Here is a 21,186-nt window from a genome sequence, read left to right as displayed (position 1 = left end):
GACCTTAGGAGAACCATCCATGAGAACATCCTTCTCTTTCTCACTCCACAGGAGGATGCAGGCAATACCCTGCCTACTCCCTCCCTAAGGAGAGTAGCAGGTATAATGGTGCTTCTCCAAGGATGTCCACAAGCCAATCCCCAGAACATGTCACCTTCCATGACTGGTAAAGGACTTTGCAAATCTGACTAAATTAAGGATCCTGACAGCTGAGGGAGATTATCCTTGGGTGAGGCCTGAATGTACTCACAGGCTTCCTTAAGAGGAAAGTAGAAGGGGTTGCAAGCGGAGAGAGGAAATGTGATATCAGAAGTAAAGGTAGGGGTGATGGAGCTAGGCCACTGGCCAAGGAATGCAGGCGGCCTTGAATGGATTCTCCCCAGAGCCTCTATCAGCAATAGAGCCTTGCTGACACCTTGGGCTTAGCCCTGTGAGGTTTATCTCAGACTCTAACCTCCAGAACTATAAAATAATAAACACATGTTGTTTTAAATCACTTCTAAATGTCTTCACAATGCCTATCCTTGCCTGACCTTGACTTATAGGAGTGTTTTTAAAAGTTCATGGAAAATAGCAAAAAAAAAATACATATGAATTTCAAAAAATTTTTGCACCAAAATAACCTTGTGCTAACTTGTTATAATAAAATAGAAGCAAGGACAAACATCAACGTTCTAGTGAAGCTTGGGTGGAAGAATGGTGAAATCAGTGATGCTTTATGAAAAGTTTATGGGGACAGTGACCAAAAATCAACAGCTTATAAATAGATAACTAATTTTCAGAGAGGATGAGATGGTATTGAAGATAAAGCCCACAGTGACAAGCCATCCACATCAGTCTGTGAGGGAAAAATTTATCCTATTCGTGCTGTAATTGAAAAAGACTGATGATGGATAGCAGAAACAATAATCAATACCATACGCATTTCAGCTGGCTTACCTTACACAATTCTGGGTGAAAAATTAAAGTGGAACAGACTTTCCACCTGATGGGCAAAATTATAAGTTATAAAATCATTGCAATGCTATATTGTTATATATTACATGATCATGTAATTCTATGTCTAAACTTGTAATTCATAATTACATTATTTTTTCATTTTTTTTCTGTGTGCTTTTAGATGCCTCCATGAATCAGCAATGTCTCTTCTCAATCAGCAATGTCTCTTCTCATGACTGTAAGATGAGACACAGAATTAAGATCTATGATGTGCCTCACTGTACAATCATGATAGGAAATGTAGCAGAATTGAACAGTGGAAGGGATGTGACACTTTGATGCTATCATAGAGCCCACTGGCCTGGAATACGTGCTTTTCTTATTAAATGAAGCCATTTAATAAGAGAACTTCTTACTAAATGAAGCCCTAATTGTACTTTGTTTAACCTTGGCAGTTCAGCATCCTATTACTGGTTACCAAAGCCATCCTAAACAACTGACACCACTCAGTTGGGAGAACAATTCTCACAACCACATTCTTGCCTTGAGAACATTTCTGTACAAGCAAGCCTGGGAGTAAGTAAGATTGCAACTGGGGAGGGAGGGAGGGAAGTATGGTTATCTTCTTAGAATTGTATCTATGAAATACATAAAATCTGTTCTCTTTATATTAATAAACATTTCTTAAAAAGATCCCACCAGAATAGGGCTTGGAGTGCTGAATGGACTTGAAGCCACTATTCAGAATAACAAATCAAATGACTTATCAAGTAATCTAGGTTAAGTCAAAAATCATCAGAAACATATGCTCCTGTTTTGTTACTTCAAAATCCTCAACACACAGCTTTCATCTTGCAATTCCATGCTGTGGGGAAGGGAGAGAAAAGAGCTTGTTGTAACCTGGAAATGACACCTAAATTTACTGTGCTTATTTTCTAGACCAGACATTAGTCACATGGTCATATCTATCTGCCAAGGAGGCTGAAAAGAAATTGCTTATTCTGAATATCCCTGTTCCCAGCCAACATTTGAGAAGAATGGATGAGTGTTATGTCAGGAGGCAATGAGTAGTTTTTGTCACTGTCTTCTTCCTCTTACCTACTGCTATGGTCTTAATGTTCATGTGTCCTCAAATTCATTATCAAACCACAATGAAATAGTATTAAGATCATGAAGGCTGAGCGCTTGTGAGGGGAATAGAGCCCTTCCAAAAGAGAGGTGAGGGGGCCAGCTAGACCCTCTGCCACGTGAGGACACAGCAGGAAGGCATCATGTTTGAGGCAGAGAGCAAGCCCTTCATAAGACTCCAACTCTGGGGCCGGCGCTGTGGCTCACTTGGTTAATCCTCTGCCTGCGGTGCCAGCATCCCATATGAGCGCCAGGTTCTAGTCCCGGTTGCTCCTCTTCCAGTCCAGCTCTCTGCTGTGGCCCGGGAGGGCAGTGGAGGATGGCCCAAGTGCTTGGGCCCCTGCACCCACGTGGGAGACCAGGAGGAAGCACCTGGCTCCTGGCTTCAGATCGGCACAGCACCAGCCGTAGTGGCCATTTGGGGAGTGAACCAACGGAAGGAAGACCTTTCTCTCTGTCTCTCTCACTGTGTATAACTCTACCTGTCAAAAAAAAAAAAAAAAAAAAAGACTCCAACTCTTTTGTTGTTTTGATCTTGGACTTCCCAGCCTCCAGAACTGTAAGCAACAAATGTCTGCTGTTTAGAAAGTACTCAGTTGGAGGTGTTTTGTTTTAGCAGCTAAAATAGATTCCATAACGGCAGGGACCTGTCTGGTTTGTCTCCCACAGAATCCAAAATACCCAAAACAGTAGCTGACACAAATGCCCAAGAATTATAGAGCAAATGATGACCATTTAGCAGCTCAGAGGCAGAAAAAAATCTAAAACATCGTGTGGAGATGAGACATTATGGTTCCCTTAGTAAAAGGTAGAATGCGGGCATAAACCAAAATAAAAGTTGACTTTTCTCTCAGTGTTCCTGGATGCCTAGTTCAGAACAGTAGGTGAGTGACCAACTGATCTCTCTCTGAGCTTCCTCATGATGGGACCTGGGAAAAGGGAGCACAGAGAATTTAAATCAGAGTCCAGAGATGAGCTCCCATTTGCAGCATGCAGATAGGAACTTCCCACATGTTTAGCTGTGATGGAAGAAAACTCCTTTGGAAAGAAGGCTCCCCGAGCTTGTGAAGGTAATCGGTGGATCAGACAGGGAAACAGAAACCATGCCTGCTGTAGTCAGGACCATCTGTGTGCAAGCAACAGGAACTCACTCAGGATAACTGACAAGGGAAAATGGGTTTTACTGGAATAATATTTTGTAGCTCAAATAGTGAGTCAAGAGCTGAACAAGTGGTCCCTACAAAAGTAACTGAATATTTGTTAATGTAATCAAAGGGACCACGAGCAGTCTCTCTAAGGTTTGGCCACAGAATGACAGCTTTGATCCATGAGTTGTTCTGCAAAAGATTTCAATTCTTGGGTGAGACATTCTGATTGGTCTACCCCAAGCCTCCTGCTCATCCTGTGGTTGGAATGAGGAAGAGGTACAGATGAAGATCACAGGAATGAAGAGGCAGAGCTCACCCAAGTCAGGCAGTGTGATGTGATTGAAAGGATTACAAGGCAGACAAAAGAAGAGCTGTCCTGACTCATCCATCCTTTGGCTTCTTTTCTTTGAGATTTATTTTATTTATATGACAGGAGGAGTGTCGGAGAGAGAGAATGAGAATGAGAGTGAGAGAGAAAAGGAAAGAGATCTACCATTTGGTTCACTCCCCAAATGGTCACAATGGTTGGGGCTGGGCCAGGACAAAGGGAGCAGCCTGGAACTCTATCCAGATCTCCCATGTGGGTAGCAGGGGCCCAAGCACTTCAGCCATCCTCTGCTGCCTCCCCAAGTGCATTAGTAGGGAGCTGGTTCAGAAGTGGAGCAGCAGGGACTCGAGATGCTGGGATGTTGGCATTGTAGGTGGCAGCTTAACCCACTGTGCAATTATGCTTGGTTTCCTGACTTCTTAAAAAAAAATCAGCTCTCCTTAGGGAACTTCTTGGATAATGGTGCCTGATGGTAGTTTCCCTAGATTTCCCCCACAATCCTCCGTGTTCCTATGTTTAGCAATTTGTTAGAATAAAGATGGCCATACATTCTCTGCTGCTCTGCTCATCGGAAGGTGAAGACTGTTCTTCCTTCCCATGAGTCTGGGCTAACTTGTGACTTGCTTTGAACAATAGATACGGTAGAAGTGATACAGTGTCAGCGATGACTCTGGGAATTATGATGCCTGGAATCTTTCTTTTTGCCCTTTGAATCCCTGAGCTACCATGTAAAGAGGTGCTGGTATTCTGCTAGCAAGACCATGTGGAGAGAGACACTCTCTCACCCAGCCCCCAGCTATCACAGCACCGGAGTGAAAACTGTTTTGCATTTGTAGCCTTAGCTGGGCCTGTTTGAGTGACCCTGGGGAAGACCAGAACCGAATTTCAGCTGAGCCAAGCCCAGATCGCAGAACTGTGGTTATTTGATCTTTCATGGCTATTTGAAGTCATTAAGTTTTAGACTTGTTACATGGTAAGAGACAACCGAAACAAGCAACAGCCCTATTTATCCTTGCTGATGAGAGCCAACCTCCGCCATCACCATAATATTCCTCTATTTGTCCTCAAGTGCTAGAGAGACATCTCAGTCTCTCACTCCATGGCACTGTTGTGTTTCCTGATGGAAAATCCCATTGGGTGGTAAAATCTGTAAATCAACAGAGCCCCTAGCAGCAAGAACAGAAGCAAGAATTATCAGAATTGGTGTTAATGAGAAAAAGTACATCTACATTCACTTCTTTCCTTCTGGGCATTTGCGTTCCAAGTATAGACCCAGAATACGTTTTGGGGGGCATATTTCAAAGCTGGTAAAATAGCTCTCCAGCTTATGGAATTGGTATCCTTCGTCAAACACCAAACCTGAGTTTTCCTTAGGCCATGCCCATTTCATGCGGATGCTGGTGGGAAGGGAGTGTCTTGGCATTCAGTCCTGTGACAGGTGTATTGTATGGCTATTGTGTTAATGCCCTCAATTCTTCACTCCTGCCTCTATCCATTCCCTTTATCACATGGCCTTAGTGATGTGGTGTGGATAGGCAGCCAGCTAGGTCCGTCTAAGTGAGCTGGAATCCTTAACAGTCCTGCAGCTTCTAGCTGTAAATCAAAGATACCCACCTTCCCAAGATGCCTCCATGTCTCATCTGAGACCAGGAGGGGGAGAAGCTGTGAGGATATATGGATATTAAGCTCCATGTGAAGTTTATGGAGGTTTCATTAATTTTCTAGATGGCTTCATGCACGTGAAGGCACCACCCTCTACTGCATTCAAGAAACCAAAAATGGGGGAGAGCTCTCTTTTCACTGCAGACCATGGTTGGGATGCTACTCTAGTTTATTCTCCCCGCCCACCCCATGAACAATCTTCTGGCCTACTCATGACATGTACTTCTGCATAGGATGCACCCCAGTGTCACATGTGGATGTATTTTCTCTCTCAAAATAAAATAAATCCTGTTTGTACCTATGTAGGCTACTATGTCTCCACTTAGAATTTTCCTTTCTGTGTGATTAGCATTCATCTCCTACATGTGGGTTATCTTTTCCATCCCCAGTGACTGGCTTTGGCCAAGAGTTACAGTATGTCAAGTCCAAGTTGAGGCCTCAAGAGGCCTGCTCTCACTTGCTGTCTTGCACTTCTGCCATACCATGAGGAGGTAGTCTACTCATCCCAGAATGACAAATGTGGGTAGGAGCCCTGCAGCTCCAGCTATCACTGGCCTAGATTATCTAACAACCAGCTATCTCCAAGACATAAAGAAATCTGGACAAGATAAGTAGAGCTGCCTGGCCAGCCCTAACGTGACCTTAAATGTTTGAGCAATGAGCACTCACTGAGGGCCCACTGGGGTTTTGAGTTTGCGTATTTCTGCATTGGCATAACTGATTAAGTGCTGTGTATGGCATATAAGTGGTATGTGAGCCATACAGGAAATCCATAGATGTTAAGAGGCTGGCTAGCATGAAAAGAAAAATCTGTATCTAGGATAAGACTGCATTCCATTGGATAAACAGCACTGGCCTATTGATGATGAAATGGGTCTGGAGGGATCAGCCAGCCACCAGACATCTGGTCAGTGGGGAGGATACATGGATATTAAGCTCCATGTGAAGTTTATGGAGGTTTCATTAATTTTTTAGATGGCTTCATGCACGTGAAGGCACCACCCTCTACTCCATTCAAGAAACCAAAAATGGGGGAGAGCTCTCTTTTCACTGCAGACCATGGTTGGGATGCTACTCTAGTTTATTCTCCCCGCCCACCCCATGCCAGTTCTTCATTCAACATCCACTAGTTCTTTTAAGGTTTCTCAAAAAGTAGATTATCTATTATAAAAGATACCCAAGGGCAAGTGGTTCAGACAGACTCCAAAGGGCGCTGGCTGAGGTATCAGGAACCAAAATACCATCTGGCCATTTTGTCTCATCTCCTTCCAGGTCTTTTTGATTATCGGTATACTCAGCCTCAACCTCTATGATCATCCAGGTCTCTTAAAACCAACTGGACACTAGGAACTCACAGCACCAGTCACCTAAGACCAGGGGCCGTTCAGCTTTTACTGTTTAAACATAGCTGCAGGGGAATCAGTGATCCCTTTCACGGAAGCGTGAGTGGAAGGAGTTCTGCCAGAGTTTAAGAACTGATCGGGCAACCCCAAGTGACGCCTGCTTCATTTCCTTCCTCTTCTTTTGGAATACACTCTGCTGGAAATCGTTCTTTAAAAAGAACCTCCATCTTGACCAGCGCTGACACCCCTTGTCGTGGAATCACCATCTAATCTGTGACTAAAATAGTCACAAGAGATAATCATGATTCCATGCGCATTTATTTGAGTATAAATACAATTTCTAAGAATATGAAAGAATGCAGGGCTCAGCCAAACGTTGGAGTAGTTACAACTAAATGAAGAGTAACTTTATATCTTACATTCCATCATGGGAAATGCAGGGTGATCAGAAGGACTGGAGTCCATGACCATCTCTCTTGAGTTAGAGTAAGGGACACAGCAGTTACAGGTTAGGTATGATCCAAGCATGGTGTTTGTCAGTAGTGATTCAGTTAGCAAAAACCTACGCTGAGGGCCGGCGCCGTGGCTCAATAGGCTAATCCTCCGCCTTGCGGCGCCGGCACACCAGGTTCTAGTCCCAATCGGGGCGCCGGATTCTGTCCCGGTTGCCCCTCTTCCAGGCCAGCTCTCTGCTATGCCCCGGGAGTGCAGTGGAGAATGGCCCAGGTCCTTGGGCCCTGCACCCACATGGGAGACCAGGAGAAGCACCTGGCTCCTGGCTTCTGATCAGCGCGATGCTCTGGCTGCAGCACACTGGCCACGGCGGCCATTGGAGGGTGAACCAACGGCAAAGGAAGACCTTTCTCTCTCTTTCTCTCACTGTCCACTCTGCCTGTCAAAAAAAAACAAAAAAACAAAACAAAACAAAAAAAAAACCAAGAACAAAACAAAACAAAAACCTACGCTGAGAACCTCATCATTATAGAATTGCAAATATGGTTAAAAATTATCTGCCAAACTCCCTGAGATGGTAATTTGTTAAATTGCATGGGATGTTTCTGGGCGGTAAAGTCTGATTAGTAACTAAATAGAGTTCCTGGGGTAGGCATTGTAGCACAGCAGGTTAAGCCACTGCTTGGAACACCCACTTCCTGTATCAGAGTGCTGGTTAGAGTTCCAGCTACCCCACTTTCTGATCCAGCTTCATGCTAACGCACCTGGGAAGACAGCAGATGACGGCCCAAGTACTTGGGTCCTTGCCACCATGTGAGAGCTCCTGGATTTGGTCTGGCACGCCCTGGCTGTGGTGGTCATTTGAGGCGTGAACCAATGGATGGAAGATCCCTCTATCTCTTCCTCTCTCTATGGAAGGAAGGAGGCAAGGAGAAGCACGGGAAGGAAAGGGATCATTAAAAAAACAAACAAAAGTGGAGCTTCCTGAGAATACACCTTTTAATTTCAGGCAAGAGTTAGGAACAGACACCTTACAAAGATTCTCAGCCATAAATAGCAGTTTACGTTGAGGGGTCGTGAGCCCCTTAATATTTGAAAGAATCTCGTATTTCCAATTAAAAATTCTCACTCAGGGTGGATGTTGTGGCATAGCAAGTTTGCCACTGCTTGGCCTACATCCCATGTCACAGTGCCATTCTGGAGTCCTGGCAGATATTCCTCTGATCCTGGGAGGCAGTAGAAGATGACTCAAGTTCTTGGGCCACTGCCACTCTCATAGGAGACTTGGATAGAGTTCCTGGCTCCTCACCTCAGCCTGGTCCCTCCCAAGATATCCCTCCCCAGGGATTTGGGAAGTGAACTAGTGGATGGAAGATCTGTCTCTTTCTGCTTTTCAAATAAAAAAACTAAAAAATACTAGTAACAAAAACTTGGGCAGGGGCTGGTGCTGTGGTGTGCAAGGTAAGCCTCTACCTACAGTGCCAGCATCACTTATGGGCGCTGGTTCAAGTTCCAGCTGTTCCACCTCTGATCCAACTCCCTGCCAGTGCACCTGGGAAAGCAATATAAGATGGCTCTAGTACTTGGGCCCCTGCACTCATGCAGGACCTGGGAGAAGCTTCTGGCATCCGTCTGGCCCAGCCCTGGCTGTTGCAGCCATTTAGGGAGTGAACTAGTAGATGGAAGCTCTTTTTCTTTATCTCTCCTCCTCTTTCTGTATATCTGCCTTTAAAACAATATTAAAAGAAGAAAAAAAAAAAAACCCTTGGGCAGTCACTTAGTACAGTGGCTGATTTGCCACTCAGGATGCCAGTATCCCTTATCAGAGTGCCTGGTTTAAGCCTGGCTTCTCTGCTGCCAATCCACCTTCCTGCTAATGCATCCTGGAAGGAGCAGATGATGGCTCAAGTGCTTGGGCCCCTGCCACCCACATGGGAGATGGGGATCTTGCTCCTGGCTCTTGCCTTCACCCTGCCCTACCCCTAGTTGTTGTAGGCATTTGGGGAGTAAAACAGTGGATCAAATTTCTGTCACTCACAAAACTAAAATATACTGTGGTTATTATCAAGTTTAAAAACACTACTGGAATAAATGTCCTAACTTTTTAGGTGCAGTTAAAAATGTGGAATTGGGGGCTAGCATTGTGATGGAGAGTGTTAAGCCTCTACTTGTGACACTGGCATCTCACATCAGAAGCTGCTTCTCAGTCAGCTTCATGCTAATGCACTTGGGAATGCAGCAGATGATAGTCCAAGTACTTGGCCCCCTACCACCCATGTGGGAGACCCAGATGGAGTTCTGGACTTCTGGCTTCAGCCTGGTCCAACCTCAGCTGTGTAGCCATTCAAGAGATGGAAGATCTTTCTCACTCTTATCTCTCCCTCTCTCTGTCACTGTGCCTTTCAAATAAATAAATCTTTAAAAAAAAATGGAATCAAGAAGTATTAAAAGGTCCCTCAGAAATAATTGTTGAAATATGCAATACTTCAAAATAGAGTATCAATCCAAACTTTTTTAGATCTAAGGAGGCACTAGCTTTTTGAATTTATAACTTTAGCAAGAAAACCCTATTTTAAAAAAGATTTATTTGAAAGAATTATAGAGAGGATAGAGAGAGGGATCTTCTATATGCTGATTCACTCTCCAGATGGCTGCAAGCCAGGAGCCAGGAGCTTCATCCAGGTCCCCAATGTGGGTTGCAGAGTCCAGAATACTTGAGCCATCTCTTTTTTTTTTTTAAACAGGGAGAGTTAGGCAGTGAGAGAGAGAGACAGAAAGGTCTTCCTTCCATTGGTTCATCCCCCAAATGGCTGCTGTGGCCAGCACGCTACGCCGATCTGAAACCAGGAGCCAGGTGCTTCCTCCTGATCTCCCATGCAGGTGCAGGGCCCAAGCACTTGGGCCATCCTCCACTGCACTCCCAGGCCACAGCAGAGAGCTGGACTGGAAGAGGAGCAACTGGGACAGAATCTGGTGCCCCAACTGAAACTAGAACCTGGGGTGCCGGCGCCGAAGGCAGAATATTAGCCAAGTGAGCTGTGGCACCAGCCAAGCCATCTCTAACTACTCTTCCCAGGCCATTAGCAGGAAGATGAATCAGAAGTGGATGGACCTGCTGAGACACAAAACTGAGCCCATACGGGATGCCGGCATCACAGGCAGCAGCTTTACCCACTATGTCACAATGCTGGCCCCCAGGAAACCATATTTAATAATCCCAGACACTTTAAATATGGACAAAAAAGACTGAGAAATATCATAATTTTCACTTTATTTTTATTGTTGACACCATTACAGATAGAACAATCACAACCATATTAACAAACCAAAAACCTGTGCACAGAAACAAGATGAAAAAAATCTATCACGATGTTAAGCACACGGTCTTTGGCTGGTGAAAATATGGATGAGTTTCTCGTCTACGTTTTCTCAAAGTTTCTATAATGAACACGTACTGCATATATAATGGAAATACATGTTAATAAAGGTGGATTACAAAAACACAATTATAAAGACCACCCAAGGAAACTGAAGACGAAATACTTAACTATAATCCCACAACCACACAACTATTTTTTTATTTTCCATATTTCTTCCCATCTTTGATACACATACTTGTCATTAACACCCTAATAATCACAGACTGGTTCACAGGTCACAATGTTAACAATAGTTGATTCTGGGTGTTGGTAATATGGGTGAATTTTCTTCTACTTTGCTGAATTTGCCAAGATTTTCTATGAGTATGTATTATATTTGCAATGGAAAATTACATACATAAAATTTACTACCGAAACACCAAAGATTATTCAAGGAATTTGAGACAAAATATTTAACCATAATCCCATAATGGTAATACTGTTTTAATTATTTTCCACATTTCTTTTCATTTTAGACTTTACGTACACATATTTAACACTGTTAGAATCACAAGCTTGTGCACTTTAACAAGATGGAGGAAATAGATCAAGATTTTAACAGTAGTTGTTGGGTGTTGGGAACATGGGTGAATTTCTTTTTCTTCTAATTTTACTGTGTTTTCTAATTTTTCCTCTGGGTATCTATTATGCTTGTGTTAAAGACATACATAATAAGCTTTGTTATCAGGATACTACTATAAAGAACATTTGAAAAAAATTGAGATTAAAGTATTTAACGATAATTCTACAAAGGTTAACAGCTCTTTTGAATACATATTTGACACAGTTATAATCATAAACCTGTGCACAGAAACTAGAATAAACAAGATGCTGCAGAGTGTAACTGCCTTTGGATGGTGGCGATATGAAATTTTTTCCTCCAATTTTTCTGAATTTTGATAATTAGTTCAAATTGTGTTCACAATGGAAACATGATCATAAACTTTTTAGTAACACTACCATAAAGAACATTCAAGGAATTTAAGAAAATAATGCTCAACTATAAGCCTACAATAACACAACAGCTTTTGACTATAAGCATACATTTTTAAACAGTTATAATTGTAGTATAAATATAATTTTGTGTCCTGCTTTCTCCACTTACTATTCCTGTAAATATATTTCTACACTGCTACATAATTCTTCATGATTATCATTTTTAAACAGCTGCATAAGAGTCCAAGGACACATTTACTTAATCATTCCCCTATTGTTTGGCATTTAAGTTGTTCCTAATTTCTCATTAACCTAAGGCTGGAATGGACACACTGACTTCTTGGCAAGTGACTTTCTGAAAAGGGTCTACTGATCAACACTGCCAACACTATTGAACCTACCAAGCTTAACTCACGGTATCAACACTGACTCCCTTTTCCAGAGTCCTCTTCCAACGCAGTGCCTCACTCCCCATTTCCCCAGATGTTTGTCCCAACCTTGGTCTTCTTATGCAGCTGGCCCTCACGTACATCACACCACCAGAAACGTCCCTTCTTCCAAAGTGCCCAGGACACCCCACTCAGTTCATTCCCACTAACCTGGCCCTCTGACCCTTGCTGCTGGTGTTTTCTTTTGTCTGTCTCCTCTCCCTCCTAGGTCTGGTGAAACGTTAGGACTCCCTTCTTTGGTTTAGTCATTGTTGCTTCTTGCTCATTTCCACAATCTCCCTAGACTTTGGCATTCCCTGCAGTTTTCACACTCCCTGTGAGCCCTAATCCTAAAGATCTAGGGGAGTAAGATTCAGACACATTTCTCCCCAGAGGGTTATTTTAATTTTGCTTGCTCAAGTTATCTGCACTTATCTTTTGTTCACTTACTCTAGAGATCCACTTTTTTTTTTTTAAAGATTTTCAAAATTTTTAAATTTTTTTTCAGCCAACTCAAGGCCAAAAAATTTCTTAATATAGCCATTATGTGAGGGAAAGGGAAGCAAAACAGCACAGGTGGTCCACAGAAAAAGACACAGGGGTTTTCAAAACCTCAGGCTTATGAGGTCAATTTGTGATTAAGAAGAAAGCTGAGGCGATCAGACAAACATGACACTAATGGATAGCTTAGAAATACTTGGGAGGGCTTAAAGGAACAGATGACAACGAAACAAATTAAGGCTGCTGGGAACCTGAGTCCATGTTAAGCTGGGGTTGACTGTAAAGAAAGCTTTTTATTTTGTTTTCTGTTTTTAAATTTTTTTTAAAATGCAAGTTAGACATGGGGTAAAAGGATCTGACAGGTAAAGAAGAGGACAATCAAGTTTAGTGATAGAAAGATCTAAGGATACTAGCTCCTGGGCACCCAGGGTGCAAACTAATTGGTGGCAGCACATTCCTACGCCACACAGGCGATCCTAGCCACGTTGCTACTTGTCACTTAAGGCAGAAGCGCACAGCAGAAGCGATGAGAGGTCATTAGCCTGCATCCTTATGTACAGCATAAGAGTCTCTCTTGCGGTTTTCAACCTTCATTAGGCACTACTGTGATCTAGTGATGGTTGCAACCCATTCTTTAAAGGCAAAGATGTAAGATTTACAGGGAAAAAGTTCAGGTTTCATGAATTCACTATCTAACAAACACTGAGCCTAAAAACAAAGTAAAACAAGAAACAAACTTGTAATATTTTTGCATGAGAATCACTGGAAAGTACATACAATGTGGTAACTGTGTAATTTGGGTCACGAAACACCAATTCTCATGTTGTAAAGGCTTACACGTTAGGTTCCAAGGTGTGGGTGCAGACAAAATGGCTGCAGAAAGAAGCTAAAAGCACTTCTCTTTTCAAACAGCATGGTAAGAGATATGCTATCTTTCATGCCTACACCTTCACAAGACTATTAAGGGTAAGGAACAAAACACGATTACTCAAAAAGATACCAACAGTGTTCAAATAATGCACAATAAATCTTTCTGAAGATCTAAGACACTTAGAAATATATTCTAATTTGTTGCTCTCTTCCTCCTCCAAAGAAAAAAATCAAAAAAACTAGAGTACCAGGTAAGGTACCTTTGCACAGTAAACTTTAACTGTATATCATATTAAATCCAAATATATGTGATCACTGTTTTGCTACGTCTCGCTATTTTATATATACCCTAGGAAACATTATATATAGGTTAAAAGAGCAGCATTACAATTGTCGGGGGCAATCTCTGTGGTCTTGAATATTCAGGGTTTTCCTCAATCTGCTTACTTGGATGAAAAGTTAAGCTTTGTACTATGGCTCTCCCACAGGCAAATGCTGATGTCTGATTGGGCAGAGCTAAGATTGAAAGTCTCCAGTCATTTTTCAGTCTGAGTTATCTGATGTTAAGTCAGTCATCTCTATACTAAGGTAAGTTTCATACTGAGGTTATTATAGGTTGGTCTGAATACTCTGTGGTGTGATAAGGTTCAAGTTCTAGGTGAAGGTTTTCCAGCCTTCACACTCAGCCAGTGTGAGTGTTCTGGTGTCTAGCAAGGGACAGGCGGTCATTGAAGAGCTGCCCACAGACATCACATTTGAAGTACTTCTCGTCAGCCTGATCGGCCCCACCTGCGCTGGTGCTGGTGCTGGTGCTGGTGCTGGTGCTGGTGCTGGTGCTGGCGCGTTCAATGTAGCCAGAGCACTCTCCAAAGGCATCTGCAGGCTCAAATACGATCACACTGGCGTGAGTTTTCAGGTGCTCACCAAATGCTGCACTGGAAGTAAAGGTTTCTGTGCACTCCTGGCAGTTGTAGTATGGTTCTTCAATCTCAATCTCTTGATCTTCACCTTCCTCTTCCGGGTCTTCAACCCCTGCACCGTCAGGCTCATCAGCATCCCCCTCTGGCTCCTCCACTCTTTCTTCTGGGTCTTCAATCCCTACCCCGTCTGGCTCGTCAGCATCTCCCTCGGGTTGCTCAGCTTCTCCAGCCTCTCCATTTGGCTGCTCAGCCTCTCCATTTGGCTCTGCAGCTTCTCCATCTGGCCCCTCAGCTTCTCCATTTGGCTCAGCAGCCTCCACCTCTGGCTCAGCAGCCTCCACTTCCGGCTCCGCAGCCTCCACCTCTGGCTCCGCAGCCTCTACATTTGACCCCTGGATCCGCAGAACTTCTTGTGGAACGATGACATTAGCTTCAACTGCCTGGGCACTGTCATCATCATCGTCATCGTCATCTTCTTCAGGATGAAGCTCCTTGTGTTTAGTGAGGACTGTGCTATGAACAAAGGACTTCCCGCAATCTTTGCATTCATAGAATGGTATAGCTCCTTTGAGAGGCTCAGTGAGGAATGAGGTATGAGTGAAGGAGGGCCCATAATCATAAGGCTCATCTTTATGAACCTTTATGTGATGATCCCCAAGTTCTGAGGCAGTGAAGAAGCATTCTCCACATATTGTACATTCAAAGAGCTTCTCTTCACTTTCACTTCCCTGAAACTCTGTGAGGGCTAGGCCTGACATGATGGCTTCCTCAGCCATCTCACTCTGCTCCAGTAACTCATCCTCCCTATGCAGTCTCATATGCTCATTAAGGGCAGAGCTATGAATGAAGCCTTGTCCACACTGAAGGCATCGAATGGCTGACCCAGCAAGAGCGGGATTCCTCTCTGCAGCCCGATTCCTTCGTGGCTTCACAGGCAAGAGAGAAATAAAACCATCATCACATCCCTTCAGGGCATACAACTGGTCTTGCTCATGGACTCTCTGATGCTCAAAAAGGAACGAGCTATGAATAAAAGATTCTCCACATTTTGGACACTCATAGAGCTGTTCTCCTGTGTACTCTCTCTGATATTCACTGATGGAATGGGTGTGAATTACAGAATGCGTGTACTCACGACTGTCAACGAGACATTTTGTGTTTGTGCTGTGGACGTTCTGATGGTCAGTGAGGTCTGTGAGATCCACAAAGCCCAGCCCACAGTCCTGACATTCATAGATTGTGTTGTCAGGGTCATCCTTCTGAGGCACATCCAAGTCTGAACCCTGAATGACAGCATCTTCAACTGTCTCCTCGCCGTGGGTCTCCTCGCCAGGAGTCTCCTGGCCACGGGTCTCCTCGCCAGGTGTCTTCTCGCCGTGAGTCTCCTCGCCATGGGTCTCCTCACCATGGGTCTCGTCGGGAGTCTCCTGACCACGGGTCTCCTCATCAGGAGTCTCCTGACCACGGGTTTCCTGGCCAGCAGTCTCCTGGCCACGGGTTTCCTCGCCAGGTGTCTCCTGGCCACGGGTTTCCTCGCCAGGTGTCTCCTGGCCACGGGTTTCCTCGCCAGGTGTCTCCTGGCCACGGGTCTCCTCCTCAGGTGTCTCCTGGCCACGGGTCTCCTCCTCAGGATTCATCTCCTCAGGGGTCTGTTCACCATGGGTCTCCTCTCCATGGGGTTCTTTGCCACGGGGCTCCTCACCACGGGGCTCCTCACCATGGGACTTCTCTTGAGCATAGATTTTCTGATGTGTACTAAGGTTGTTGCTGTTAGTAAAGCATTGCCTGAACTTAAATTCATTGCGTGCTTGTTCTTCAGCATATTGCTCTTGGGCATAACTTGTCTGAGGATCAGTAGGGGCCAAGCTGCGAATGACAGACTGTTCATAGTTTTTACTTCCAGAGGGCTTCTCTCTATCGTGAATCTTCTGGTGCTCAGTGAGGTCAGAGATACGAGCAAAGGACTCACCACACTCCTGACACTCATAGAGCCTTTCTCTAGGGCGAATTCGCTGCAGTTCCCCAAAAGGTAGGGAATGGATTACAGAGGTCTCATTGCTCCTATGCTCAATGTACTTCTTTTTAGCACGAGCTTTCTGGTGTTGGCGGACACTTGAGCTTGGGACAGAAAATTCGCCATCCTGTTTCAATTCACTAGATCCCTCTCCAGCAAGGCTTTTTTGAGGTCTGACATAGGATACACTCTGTAAAACAGAGTCCTCATGACTGTTATTCACATCACTTTCATAAGGGTTCTCTCTGGCAGGAATCTTCTGTCGCTTATTACTAAGGTCTGAGATATAAATGGAAGATTCTCCTCTCTCATCACATCCACCCAGATCACTTACAATGTGACGTTTCAGAGGCCTGGGAGCAGCCAAGCTGTGGATTACAGATCTCTTGTATTCTTTTCCTTCATAGGTGTTCCCTCCTGTGCGGATTTTCTGATAGCTGATAACATTTGAGCTCTGAAAGGTAGACTCTGCAATCACTTTCAGTTTACTGGGCCCCACTGCAATGTAGCTTCTCTGAGCTGCCGTAGAGGCTAAGCTATGAATAACTGACCTCTCATATGGTTTCCTCTCATAGACATTTTCTCTCAGGGGAAATTTCTGGTTCCCACTGGGGTTAGAGCTGATAGTGAATGCCTTCTCCTCCTCTTCATTTTCAGGTGGTCTTGTTATAGTATGGCTCTTCTGAGATTCTGTGAAGGGCATGTTATGAATGACAGGTTTCTCATACCCTCTGCTTTCAAAGAGGTTCTTTCGAGAATGAATTTTCTGATGCTCACTGATGTCTGAGCTCAGAAAGGCATCCCTGCCATCTGTAAAGTCATATAGCTTCTCCTTAGTGTAAGTTTTCTGACGCCTTTTAAAAGACTGACCAGGAATAAAGGTTTCCTCACATATTTTACCCTTGTTTTCAAATGGGTTTCCTCTAGTATGGATTTTCTGATGTTCTCTCAGAGAAGAGCTATGAAGGAAGGTCTCCCCACACACTTTACATTCATAGATTTTCTCTTTACCATACATTTTCTGAAACTCATTAAAGGCTGAGCTGGGCATAAAGGCTTCTCCACGCTCATGCTCACGCTGGTGCTCACGCTCATTATCTTTGTCATCACTGAAGTTCCCTCTACCATGGGTTTTCTGATGCTCAATTAAGGCAGAGCTATGAAGGAAGGTTTCCTTACACACTTTGCACTCATAGAATTTGTCTTTGCCATAGATCTTCTGAAGCTCACTGAAGGTTGGGCTAGGCATAAAGGCCTCCTCATATTCCTGATCATTACTTTCTGCAAGATACTCTCTAGCATGAATTTTCCGGTGCTCAGCCAGAGTGGCGCTCTTATTGAAAGTTTCCCCACATTCCTTACACTCAAAGCGTTTCCCTCCAGCCTGGCTTTTCTGAACCTCACTGACAGCCACACTGTGAATAAAGGATTCGCCATACTCATACAGGTTCTCTCTAGTGTGCATGATCTGGTGCTCAACAAACTCTGAGATGACGCTGAATGACCTCCCACACTCATCACACACATACGGCATTGCTCCAAAGTCAGCTGGCTGCGACCCAGAGAAGGACGAGGAGCTGATGCTGCTCAGGCTGCTCATGCTCAGAGCTTTTCTCATCTCACTACCGCATTCAAAGGGCTTCTTCCTGGCCCTCTGATCCCAAGTCGAGCCCTTCCCATCCGTGTCAAAGTGATAGCGCCTTTTTCTTTCAAGAACTCTCCTTCTAGACACAAGGTTTGAGTTAAATCTAAAACCTCCCCTAAATTCATTCCCTTCATAACCCCTCTCCTGAATCACTGATTCCCTCTTGGTGAAGGAAACATCCTTCCAGCTTTCATCTGACATCCTGGGGAACCTCTGTGGACGATCAGTTGACTCTCTTGCTCTTCCTGATTTGGAGGCTCGTGACACGTCCTTGATGAATTTCTCCATTATCACCCCATGGGAAGATTCATCTTCACAAATTCCACGCCGGTGGGTTGATTTTTTGGCTTCAGGAATAGTTTTCAGGCCTAGAAAGAAACCCCAAATATAAATATCCCCTAGTCCCCAAACTTATATAAAATGACACCAGAACTTGGAGAACAATTTCTGTAATGTTGGGGAATGTAAAATGTAGGTTCCTTGGTATGTATCTCACTGGTTGTGTGGCTCATGTGTAGGATGTGTAGTGCTTACCTCGACTGGTGCTTGGGTAGGCACTTCTCTTGGACCTTGAGGAGTGGCCTTGCGTCATGTGGGAGTGGCCATCATCTTCAGCAAGCTGCACTCCTGGTCACACACAAAACAATATGATGGCTCAAGTTAGGGACCAAGACTCATCACCATAAACTGATCTCTGTCTTTCTTTGAGCCACTAGCCCATGTCCAACGTTTGGATGCCTTTCATAAGATCCATTCCTTAACCTGGTATTCTGCATTTTAACTAATTCTCCTGATTCTACCTAGAAATTGGTACACAGACCAGAAGTAATCCTGAATTCAATGCATCTTCATTTACTTTTCCTTCTCATTAGTACTTCTTAAGTCTTAATATACTTTTTCACTGGCCTCCATGGTTTTCCTCCTACCTCTTGACTATTCTTTTTCTACCTGCTGTCTTAAAAATGGAGCTCCTCGAGGCTTTGCAGCCTTAGACCTGCATAGCCAACTATCTACTGCCAATTTGGGCTAGATGTCTTTCTGGGGAGTACACACAGGAGCTCAGGAGCTCATTTTAACTGTGTGTTTAAAATTCTTCACTGTCACAACTCTAGAAAAAGTATCAACTCTTGTGGCAAGAGTCATCACCCTGTTTGCTCAAACCCTATACAATATATTCCTCACCCAAAGTCAGAGAAATTTCTTCAAAATTCACCTCATCATTGACTTCCTTGTTGAAAATTTTCAAAGGCTCCTAACTATATTTCAAGTCTAAATACATTAACATGGATTCTTAACATCCTGAAGCTTGAAAAGAACAAGGTGACAAAATGCTCCAGTGACTGGGCAGGAAGTAAATGTTAGAATCAGCTAGTTACCCAGAGACAGCAGCTTTCGGTAGTTCTCCATGTTATCCTGGATTGGATTCTGAGGTTTCCTGTCCTCGTTAAGGTCCATGACATTCTGGTATGACTCAACATCCTAAAATAGCAAACACATACCTCTAAGTGGAGTCTATGCTCATGATTGTCCAAAGAGAAAAGAAAAATGTTGGCGACATGGGAGCTACATATATAAAGTTATATAGGAAGTGCTCACAGGATTTGGGGTTCTGAGTGATCCAAGTCAAGTGTTACTAGGGGCCTACATCGTACCTACCTTGGCGCTACACTCTGAGGCAGATCCCAAAGACGCATGACACATATTCCTTGCCCTCATGCAGCTTATAATTTGGTTGGAGAGAAAAGACTCGTGAAACAATTAGAGAACAATAAACAGTAAATTGGGGTACAGATAATAAGTGCTAAATGGGTTTCATAGAGGGACAGCTCAGGATAGGCCTGAACAGTGAGCGAAGGTTTTTTCAGAGGACCTCCGATGGGGGCCCTAGGCAGAAGGTGAGATTATGGCACCTACAGAAGGAGATTGGTAGGAAAACTTAAATCATTAAATCTCAAACACGTAAGGGATACTTAGGGAACAGAAAGAAGATGCAATTAAACAGACGTATGGACAGATATGTGTTTTAAACTTCCCTCCACAATCCTCTACTGCATAGAATGAGTAAACTGTAGGTCCTTCTAGGGTATAAATTTCAAAATAACCCAAGAATAACCGTAAGCACCAAGGGCCTTTATTTTATAACTGCCCTTTCTGTTTTTAATAGATATTTCCATAACACAGAAATTGAAAATTCCACACATTACTAAGAATAGCCTGCTCTGCAGGATCCTAAGGGCTCTTGGTGCAGGGCTGCACTTATCCCTGATTTTGGTGAGTTGTGGTCCGGGGGAGGATGGCACTGAGGCTGGGAAAGAGACTTGAGGAAGGAGATGGTGCCACGGGAAGCCCACAGGCTTTGGAGCTGGAAAGAATTCTAGGGCCAAAGGAGGATCACACTATTTAAGGGCAGTGCAACCTTGGGAACAGAAATCTTTCTGAGCCTCAGGTTCTTCATCTGTGAAAACAGAAATAGGAGCATCTCTCTTGCAATATCATGGGTTAAAATTTTCTGCAATGTAATGTGCTGTTTAAGTTTTAAGAAAGATTATATAAAGAAAATACAGATGTTGTGATACTAAATTTACTCTAGTTCTATAGCTGCAAAGTGGGGTGTATGTTATAGTAACATGAAAAAAATGTAGCAAAAAACCACAACCCCACAATATGTGCAGAATAAGATGCATCTCTAATTGAGAACGAACAAGAGGCACAGGCATCATGGTTTCATAAGGAAGCCTCATTTATGCAAATACAAAAATCCAGGCATTAAATAGCAAAAACAACAGCAGAAACTAGGAAGGGCAAGAAAATGAAGCAGTTTCAGAAATGAAGTTCTTTCAAGGTTAGAGCTAATTTCTGGGTCAATAAACAAGCTACAAAAACTCAGGAGCCACTGTGATGGCACAAATATCATCTCATGAAGCCAAGCTGCATTTCACAATGAGCCTGTCTCCTCTTACCAGAGGGCAGGATCCACAGGAGCAGAAGCATTGCATTCAGGCTGGTAACAGTGCCTCCTGAGGACTCGGCACTTGCTTTTTATGAGGACTCAAAGAGTGGGTGGATGCACAAGTTTGTTTGTGTTCTTCTCAGAGGAACTCAGAACCCAGAACTTTACATTAAATGAAATCAAGAACTTGGGAGGGGGGGCCAGCACTGTGGCATAGCGAGTAAAGCTGCCACCTGAACTGCCGGCATCCCATGGGTACTGGTTCGAGTCCTGGCTGCTCCTCTTCAGGAGGAGCTCTCTGCTATGGCCTGGGAAAGCAGTAGAAGGCCCAAGTCCTTCTGGGAGACCCAGAAGAAGCTCCTGGCTTCGTATCAACACAGCTCTGGCCATTGTAGCCATATAGGGAGTAAACCAGTGGATGGAAGGTCCCTCTCTTTCTCCCTCTCTGCCTCTGCCTCTCTGCAACTCTGCCTTTCAAATAAATAAATAAATCTTTTTTTAT

At 43.9% G+C, this 21,186-nt stretch overlaps 1 protein-coding gene across 16 annotated transcripts in view; it reads right to left on the bottom strand.

Annotated features, from left to right (window-relative positions):
- Positions 1–10,260: 10,260 nt before the first annotated feature.
- Positions 10,261–21,186, bottom strand: part of PEG3 (paternally expressed 3) — a 34,005-nt gene continuing 23,079 nt past the window's right edge. For all 16 annotated transcript variants that reach the window (XM_089319914.1, XM_017338528.4, XM_051837179.3 and 13 more), the window contains 3 exons: positions 19,111–19,213; positions 18,269–18,361; positions 10,261–18,102 (listed from right to left, as the gene is read on the bottom strand). In XM_089319914.1, the coding sequence (XP_089176040.1) occupies positions 13,838–18,102; positions 18,269–18,361; positions 19,111–19,213 (4,461 nt within the window). In that variant the 3' untranslated portion in view covers positions 10,261–13,837. The remainder of the gene's footprint in view (positions 18,103–18,268; positions 18,362–19,110; positions 19,214–21,186) is intronic.

This window comes from Oryctolagus cuniculus, chromosome 18, assembly GCF_051225735.1.
Source record: "Oryctolagus cuniculus isolate XC-2025 breed Fujian yellow rabbit chromosome 18, ASM5122573v1, whole genome shotgun sequence".
Classification (NCBI taxonomy): domain Eukaryota; kingdom Metazoa; phylum Chordata; class Mammalia; order Lagomorpha; family Leporidae; genus Oryctolagus; species Oryctolagus cuniculus.
Note: the sequence above shows the minus strand (reverse complement) of the source record. Positions and strands in the feature narration are given on the sequence as shown.